Genomic DNA, 8,859 nt, shown 5'->3' on the forward strand with positions numbered 1-8,859 from the left:
CCTCTCCCACTGCCTCCTCATGGTCCCCTTGCCACTGTCCCTACCCTGTGCCTCCAGGAAGTCCTCCTGACTTCACCGGAAAGCCCTCTCCTCTCCCTGGGCCACCCTGGAGGCCCCTAAGACTGGGGACAGCCGAGGGGACAGGTGGTGGCCGCTCAGCCCTCATCCCTCCCTCCACTCACTTCACCTCCTCCACTGTAACAGCAGGCCCTGCCCTCAGTGCTGAAGCAGCAGTCCAGCCTGCTGGGCTCCAGAGAGATGAGGCCAGGCCCACTGACCGATGCCCTTGGGCTCAGAGGGTGCTAGAGGTGGCAGGAAAGGCAGGCGGCAAGGCCCTGGTGGGAGGACCCCATTCCTGGGGTGGCTGCCTCAGGGTGCTGAGAATGGCATGGCTCAGTGTCCCCCACCCTGCCACACTGTAGACAGACCAAGGACGCTGAGGCCGGGTCCTGCTCTGAGACATCAGAGGAGGCTTTCTGGGGAGGAGGTTTTGCAGGGCGTTCAGGTAGACAGCAGAATGGAGGAGGCTGCACTTGGGCTGGCTCGGGGGCAGGGTGCCTGCCCTTCACTGGTGTGTGCCTCCATCCAGTGGCCACCAGTAACCCTGCAGGAGACCCCGTGGGCAGCACACGCTGTCCCGCCTCTGAGCCCGGCCTTGATGCTACAACGGCCAGCGAGTCCCGGGGCTGGGACCTTGTAGACGCCGCGACCCCCGGCCCTCAGCCCACCCTGGAGCAGTCGGAGGAGGGTGGTCCCCGGCCCCTGGAGAGGCGTTCTTCCTGGTATGTGGATGCCAGCGATGTCCTAACCACTGAGGATCCCCAGTGCCCCCAGCCCTTGGAGGGGGCCTGGCCGGTGACTCTGGGAGATGCTCAGGCCCTGAAGCCCCTCAAGTTCTCCAGCAACCAGCCCCCTGCAGCGGGAAGTTCAAGGCAAGATGCCAAGGATCCCACGTCCTTGCTGGGCGTCCTCCAGGCCGAGGCCGACAGCACGAGTGAGGGGCTGGAGGACGCTGTCCACAGCCGTGGTGCCAGACCCCCTGCAGCAGGCCCAGGTGGGGATGAGGACGAGGACGAGGAGGACACGGCCCCAGAGTCCGCACTGGACACATCCCTGGACAAGTCCTTCTCCGAGGATGCGGTGACCGACTCCTCAGGGTCGGGCACACTCCCCAGGGCCCGGGGCCGGGCCTCAAAGGGGACCGGGAAGCGAAGGAAGAAGCGTCCCTCCAGGAGCCAGGAAGGTAACTCAGGGAGGGGCCCCGGGCACCGTCCCACGCCAGGGCGCTGGCACCCAGCCGGTCCCTCCCCTTCCCCATTGGGCACTGCAAGTTCCAGCGGCACCCAGGAGAGGTGACTTGGGTGCGGCACGGGAGAGGAGGCGGCAGTGCGTCCACCGCAGGGCGGCTATGTGGGCTGCCGCGGCCCGTGCAACTGTTCCTCCAACCTACTAATTCCCACCTTCACGCCATCTCCGTTAGGGAGTAGGGGGCGGACACCGGGCACCAGGTCCCAGGCAAGTGGCTGCCATCTGGCTTAGTGGCCAGAGAACCGGGCAGCCCTCAGAGGGTGTTGGCATGGCTGTCCTGGGCCCCCCAGCCCCACCCGCTCCGAGTCAGGGTTGCTTCTGTGTGATAAGCCGTTGAGTGCGTTTCTTTTATTTGGAAGCAGAGGTTCCCCCTGATTCTGATGATAATAAAACAAAGAAACTGTGTGTGATCCAGTAAGGTATGTACGCAGCCGGCGCTCCGTGGGGGCTAACAGCAGCTGCAGGGCAGTGGGGCTGGAGCTTGCTGCCCACACCCCTCCGGGACACTAACCTGGCTTCTCTCCAGCCCGCGTGGTGCGTCAGTGTGGCCTTGCCGCTCCCGCAGCCCTGGTGGTGGGCTCCCCACCCCGTCCCCTCCCTCTCTGCAGGTTACCTGCTCAACTGGTGCCTCCTGCAGGCAGGACGCAACCTCAGTGCTGGCTCCGGGCATGCGGGCCTCGAGAGGGCAGGTGGCAGGGCCAGCCGGACTCCCTTAGCGAGCAGGATCCGGGCCCCGGGGCGTGGGCGGGACCTCCTGGCTGGCAGGACAGGCTGAGGTTGCTCCTGTCTGGTGTCCTGGCCCTAAGCAGTTCCAGTAACGCTGTGGCTTTCCTGCTCTGTCTGTTGGTGGAGGGCTATCTTCACTCTGAGTGTGTCAATGGCGTGGGGCCTCCTGGGGCATGTCCCCAGGAAGTCTGTGAGGAGACCGGGACAGTCGCAAGGGCAGATGCTGCCAGGGACAAGCACACTGCAACCCCCCCTCCTGTTGGACAGTGTCCTCCCACCCCGAGGCCATGGGTGGGTCTATGGAGAAGCAGATTACCCCCAGCACACTGCTGGTTCTGGGGGGCGACCAGCCAAAGGTCAATCAGCCAGGTCCATCCACAGGGCTGGAGAGGCCATTGCATCCAGCTAGACAGGACCAGCCTGCACTGGGTGGAGGAGGGGCTAGAGCAGAGAACCAGAAGGTCCAGCCCGGCCGATTGTGAGCTCTGTGAGCCCAGGTCGTGGTGTCTTCCAGCACCTCCAGCCTTGCTCAGAGCCAGCCCGGTGTCTGTGCATCACAAATATGCTGACCGCTGGGCCTGGGGCTTAGGCTCAAGGTGCACACCTGAGGTCTGCTGGTGCCCATCAGAGGCAAGAGCAGTCGTGAGCCCGGAGAAGCTTCTCCGGACAGCTTGTCCTCGCTGTTGGGGCACGGCCTTCACCCTGGGTTCCAGCTTTTGCTTCCAGGGTCATCTTCCGAGTGTGGCTCTCTGGTGTGAAGCACCCACGTGTACTTTTTAGAAAGGTGCTGGCATCTCCCTTAGAGGCTGGAACTTGGACTTGCAGGCCCTGAGTGTGAGGAACAGTGGAGCATGCAGGTCTGGGGCGGGCGGCCACATCTGACAATGGTCCAGTGAAAGATGGATGTGCCCAGTGCCAGCTCCACGCTCCACCTGGTTCCCTCCTGAACCTGCTACACGTGCTTAGCCTCCACCCGCCCCAGCTCCTGCCACGCAAGTGGCTGAGGGCAAGAGGAAGGAATCCTCTTCTCTCCCCAACTTTTTATTTTCTATTTTTTTTCAAGATGGAGTCTCACTCTGTTGCCCAGGCTGGAGTGCAGTGGTGCGATCTGAGCTCACAGCAACCTCCACCTTCCAGGTTCAAGTGATTCTCCTGCCTCAGCCTCCCGAGTAGCTGGGACCACAGGCACATGCCACCACGCGCGGCTAATTTTTTGTATTTTTAGCAGAGACAGGGTTTCACCATGTTGGCCAGGCTGGTCTCGAACTCCTGACCTCAGGTGATCCACCCGCCTCGGCCTCCCCAAGTGCTGGGATTACAGGCGTGAGCCACCGTGCCCAGCCCCCACCTTTTTATTTAGAAAATCTTCAACACCACAGGAAACTGCATAGATCAGAATGAACAACACCTTCTCCCCGAAATTACAACCATTTGCCAAAAGTACCAAAATTGTGACCATTTTGCTACATTGCCCCCCTCCAACTGAGGCATCTGAGAGTTTCTTATAAACATCATGGCACTGGAGCCCTAAACTCGCCCACAGACACCTGAGAGCACAGCCGTCCTCCCAGTCCCCCCCGGGCAGGGTCCGCTGCGGGGCGCTTCACGTCCACGTGCTTCTAATACTCGGTCCCAGTGCGGATGTGCCACTTGCCCCAATAATTCCTTCTCTAGTTGTTGCTTTGTTGTTTTTGCAAACAAGATTGTATCCAGAGTCACATGCTGTGTTTGGTTATCATATCACTTCAGTCTCTTTTGTTCTAGAACATTCCTGCCCCTTTTTGTCTTGTATGACATTGACGTTCTGGAAGATAACTTCACTTTGGGTTTGCCTGATTGCGCCCCCAAGTAGGTCCAGGTTGAGTTTTGGGGCAGGAGTTCTACCCCAAGGGATGCCATGTCCTCCCCAGCTGGGTGGGGACGTTTGTGGCAGCAGCGCTGACCACGGCTGCGGGGGTGGTTTCTGAACCTCCACTGCACGAACACCACGCTGTCTGGTTAATAAGCACCAGTGGTGACCTGTGGAACAAACCGCTGCAGCGCGGTTCTGCGTTCGCCGCCCCTTGTCCGAGCGTTCCCCTCTCCCCTCCCTTTTTCCATCACATGAGTTTTGAATGTGCGGTAATCCTTCACTGCCACTGCCGTGCATTTGATGGGGACCAGCGGGGGCCCTTGACCCACAGCCCCTGAGCACTTCCCATCTTTGGCACAAGCCCCTGTTCCTAGCTCACCCCAGACTTGCTGATCCCCCCCATCCCTGCGCGGGCCTTGGTCTTGGCCATTTCTCCAGGTTCCCTGAGTGGGGAATGGTGCTGAGACCCCCCTTTGAGTGATTGTTTTGGACAGTTTTTGTTTTCTTGCTGTCTGTTTAGAGTAGTGGTTCTCAAACCCTGCTTGGGCCATCCCACTGGGGAGCTGGGACACCACCTGGCACTGTGGTGGCAGTGGGGGTGACACTCAGACAAGGGCCATCGAGGGCCCCTGGACCAGAAAGGGAAGAGGGCGTTGGGGGCAGGAGGCCTGTGGGGCCATGTGTGGGGGCCGTCTGGGTGGTGGGAGCTGTTGGGGCGGGGCTGAGCGCCCTCAGCAGCCCACTGGAGAAAGCGCTGCTGGGGTCCTCGTGTGGGGCCCAGGGCCCGATGTGGAAGCAATGGAGGGCTGCAGGGGGTGTCAGTGGGGATGAATGAGTAAGGACAGAGTGCAGCCTGGGTCTCAGACAGGGAGTGGGGGACAGGCCACAGAGACTCCCTATCTAAGCAGAGAGGAGACAGGCTCAGGCTGCCACGCCTTGCCAAAACCCAGCCTGGCCAGGCCAGCCCGGCACCTTCCACCTGGATAAGTTGTGCTGCTCCAGAGAAAGAGCCTGGGGTCAGAGTGGACCTGCGATGCGCGGCACAACCTGCTGGACAGTGGCGATGAGGGGTTCAGGGACCTGGGCACCCAGAAGCAGGCACCTGATATTGTACCCAGGAAAACTGCTCCTAATAATGTTATTTTTTCTCTCTCTTACAGGCCTCAGGCCCAGGCCCAAGGCCAAGTGAGAGAGCCCAGGCCACAGGACATGCTGCCATTCTGCCAAGAGAGGCTCTTCTGGGGGCCAGGCTGGGACTGGGCCCCGGAAACCAAAACTCCGTGCCTTACCCAGCCGGGGCCCTCCTGGAGCCTTCTTGGGGTGTTGTGGCTGGGACCCCGACAGGCACCAGTGCCCTGCCAGGCCTGGTGCCCTCCTGGACCGCCTGCACGTGCCAGCCTCCCACCTGCTTCCTAAAGGCAACCCTGGCCCACACCCGCATGCGCCCGGTGCAGCCTGCCAAGGGCCAGTCGGGGGGTGCTGCGTCCTGTCAGTGTCCACCACAGCTCTGCCTGCCCTTCAGCCCAGCAGGGTTTAATCAAAACGCAATGCTTTGCAAGTCTTTACTGCTTGGAGGTGGCTGAGTTGGGGGCCCTGGGCAGGGGTAAGCTGGCAGGCAGTGCCATGGCAGGCCAGGGTCCCCTCCCATGGGGTCTGGCCCCCGTTCCAGCATGTCCAGCCCCTGAAGTTGGAGTTGGGGGGCGGTCTGCCTTTGCTGCCACTGCCAGGCCTCTGCCCTGCAGCTGAAACTTGGCCATCACATCAACAGAAAACCCCTCCCAGTGCAAGCTGCCCAGCCTGGGCAGGCCCTGGGGACAATACAGGTCCACCTGAGGGGCTGCAGGGTGACACCCAGCAGCCGCTGCCCCCTCACTGCCCACCCAGCGAGGGCAGCCTGCCCGAGCCTGCCCCCTGCCAGGTGTGTGCCCTGAGGCTGGCGGCTGGATGCGTGGCCAATAAAAAGCAGACCTAGCCCGGTGTGCGACTGTCGTGTTCAGAGGCTGCGGGAATGGGCGGTGGACGTGGGCTCCCACAAACATGGTGAGCGCTGGACAGGCTCCGTGTGAACACTCACTGTTGAGGGGCCCCCAGGCCCCGTGTGAACACTCACTGTTGAGGGGCCCCCTGGCCCCGTGTGAACATTCACTGTTGAGGGGTCCCTGGGCCCCCAGGCACCATGTGAGCATTCACTGTTGAGGGTCCCCCAGTCCCCCAGGCCAGGGGCTGTCCCTGGAGCTCTCAGGAGGCAGTAAGAAACATCTAGAAGAGGGCAGACCCAGTGGTGAACCGCATCCAACAGTGGTGAGATGGGTGCAGCTCTACACGGGCGTAATTTACAAACCACCAGACTCCCTGGTTATGTGTGTGCTGCGGTGGTGTTTGCTCTCCAGCAGATCAAGTTTGTGCAATGATCCATTTTGAGAATCTCTCTGTCACCCCAAGAAGTCCTCTCGCACCCATCAGTCCAACCCCTTCCCTGTGCTCCTCCCCAGCCCTGGCAGCCACTCACCTGCACTCCAGACGCTCCAGATGTCATGCATGTCTCCTGGCTTCCTTCGGCTGTTTTTACGCGCCATCCTCACGGCAGGCTGTATCAGGACTTCATTCCATTTCATGGCTGAAGCACATTCCATTGCATGCATGGACCACATTTTGTTTGTCTGCTCTTCTGTCCATGGACATCTGGGTTGCTTCCAGTTTGGGGCTTCTGTGAATCCTGCTGCTGTGGACATTTGCGTAGTCCTCGTGTGGATGCTGCTGTGGACGTCTGCGTCGTCCTCGTGTGGATGCTGCTGTGGACGTCTGCGTCGTCCTCGTGTGGATGCTGCTGTGGACGTTTGCGTCGTCCTCCTGTGGATGCTGCTGTGGACGTCTGCGTAGTCTCGTGTGGATGCTGCGAGTTTTCGTTTCTCAGGGGTAGATTCGTAGCGGAGGAACAACTGGGCAACGTGCTAAGTTTATGTCTAACTTCTTAAGTAACTGCCAAACTGTTTTCCAAAGCAGCTGCACCATTTTTCATTCCCATCCGTGCTATTGTTTTTCAGTTAAATAGCTCCATACCTCCCCCTCCCCACCCTCCACGGAACTGCCAGTAAAACTGGACTATGGAGTATTGGGTGGGGTCACCTACGAGGTCATCTGCAGCAAGTGAGGCCATCGCCCCTCCTGCCTGGAGAGGTGGGACTGGGGACCCTGTGACAGGAGGAGCTGCCCTTCCGGGAGCCTGGTTTTTCTTTTTCCTCTGTGCTCCATGAGAAGTCAGTTTAGTGGGCTACAGCCAGCAAAGGAACCAAAACCAACAGGAGCTCTGGGGGTGCCTTGCATGGTGAGGCTCCGTGGCCGCACGCGTGTACACAGGCGGCTGTGGGTGTCTGTGGGTCCTGGGCCACCGTGTACGATGGTCTCACTGGGAGGTGTGGCCCCCAAAGAGTGGAACCCACAGGTGGACACGCCCATGCACCCTCGTTCTTGCCCAAGGTCACACATCGAGACAGCAGGGTCCAGATGGATGGCCCCAAGCTCGGTGGCTCCTGTGCTGCCCACACCTGGGGACAGGCCCACTGTGGGGGGTATGGGGTGGGGGTGTTCTAATTCGGGCTGGGCCGTGTGACTGGCAGGGGCCCCAGCTGTTGGGCCTGGGCAGGGCTGTTTTTAGAAAAGCCCCAACTCCCGGCCCCCACCCGGGCCCGTGGCTATTTATAGTCCGGGCCTGGAGAAGTCAGTGAGTCACTAGTGTTCGCCTCTGCAGGGTCAGTCCAAGCCCCCTTAGTGAGGTGGTCTAGCATGTCCCCCAGTCCCCCAAGCCTCTATCTGACATCTGCTAGCCCAGAGCCCCAGGGGTCCCCAGGAAGGGCTCAGAGCTGGTGGCCCCCACCAGGCCTTGGCAGCACCCCCTTGTCTGATGGGACTTTGTGGTTCCTGGTGGACATTTAACATTGTCAGTTTCTCTCATCTGGAAACAAACCTCCGTGACACTCTTGGTTTCTCCTGCTGCAGTCTGCCTCTTCCCTACCTGCACGGCTATCCGCTGTGCCCCAAATTCCCTCCTTGACACCCCCAGACCCACTGCCCCACCCTCAGGTGCAGCCCCTTCTCAGCAGGCTCCAGGTTCTGCCAAATCTCGGAGCCCTCCAACCCTGCTCCAGCCCCTTCCCAAGCTGGGGGCGATGGTCTGCTCACCCCCCACCAGCTGTCACCCGCAAGGTGGCACTAGGAAGTTCATGCATGAAGACTGCTTTTCCACTGAGGCCCCACTGACTGCTTGGAACCCACACAACGGCATTTTCCCCGCGAGGATGCTGAGGGAGAGGAAGTGTCAATGTGCCCGGTGGAAGAAGAGGGGACTGGGGACATGGGTGCAGGGGGCAGGAGGCCAGGCTTCAAACAGCCCCTCTCCCCCAGGCTGGGGCAGGGTCAGGCGCCCAGAGAGGAGGGGTGGGGAGGCTGCAGGCAGGGGTGGGCAGTGGTGTCCTTGGCTGCACCTGAATCACTAACTCAGTGTGAGCGACCTTTGCTGTGACAGGCCCAAGCTCCACTCCTTCCTCATAGGGAGTGTCCCATCTCCATGGACTCCCTGTCACTAGCCTTGGAGTTGCCCTGAGCCCAAGGAGCCTCGTGGCTCCAGGCTCTTTGGCAACTGAGAGCCCTCAGGGAGGGAACAAAGGGCCCCGCCTCCCTGCTCTGAAGCAAGAACCTGATTCTCTTTTCTGCCCGTGGGGCCCCAGGACCCTTCTCTTGGCCACCAGGGCTGGCTTCCTCCAAGCCTCATCTACTTGGGAGGGGTGGGGCGGGATGGGTGAGACAGGACAACCAGCCGGGAACACGGGAGCCTCGCAGACCATCGCCTCCCTCTGGGGCCTAGTCCCTCCACAGGCTGGGCCGGGAAGGTCTGGTATGGGGCCTAGTCCCTCCACAGGCTGGGCCGGGAAGGTCTGGTGTGGGGCCTAGTCCCTCCACAGGCTGGGCCGGGAAGG

At 61.0% G+C, this 8,859-nt stretch overlaps 1 protein-coding gene across 5 annotated transcripts in view; it reads left to right on the plus strand.

Moving 5' to 3' along the window:
• INF2 (inverted formin 2) overlaps positions 1–5,858 on the plus strand; it is a 29,917-nt gene extending 24,059 nt beyond the window's left edge. For 2 of the 5 annotated variants that reach the window (XM_016926812.4, XM_016926809.4), the window contains exons 21-23: positions 590–1,243; positions 1,671–1,727; positions 5,047–5,858. In XM_016926812.4, the coding sequence (XP_016782301.1) occupies positions 590–1,243; positions 1,671–1,726 (710 nt within the window). In that variant the 3' untranslated portion in view covers position 1,727; positions 5,047–5,858. Of the gene's footprint in view, positions 1–589; positions 1,244–1,670; positions 1,728–3,798; positions 3,823–5,046 lie in introns of those variants that run through there. The other 3 variants (XM_063793149.1, XM_016926811.4, XM_016926810.4) reach the window with 2 other exon arrangements.
• The last annotated feature ends 3,001 nt before the right edge of the window (positions 5,859–8,859 follow it).

The sequence above is a fragment of the Pan troglodytes genome, chromosome 15, assembly GCF_028858775.2.
Source record: "Pan troglodytes isolate AG18354 chromosome 15, NHGRI_mPanTro3-v2.0_pri, whole genome shotgun sequence".
Taxonomy (NCBI): Eukaryota; Metazoa; Chordata; class Mammalia; order Primates; family Hominidae; genus Pan; species Pan troglodytes.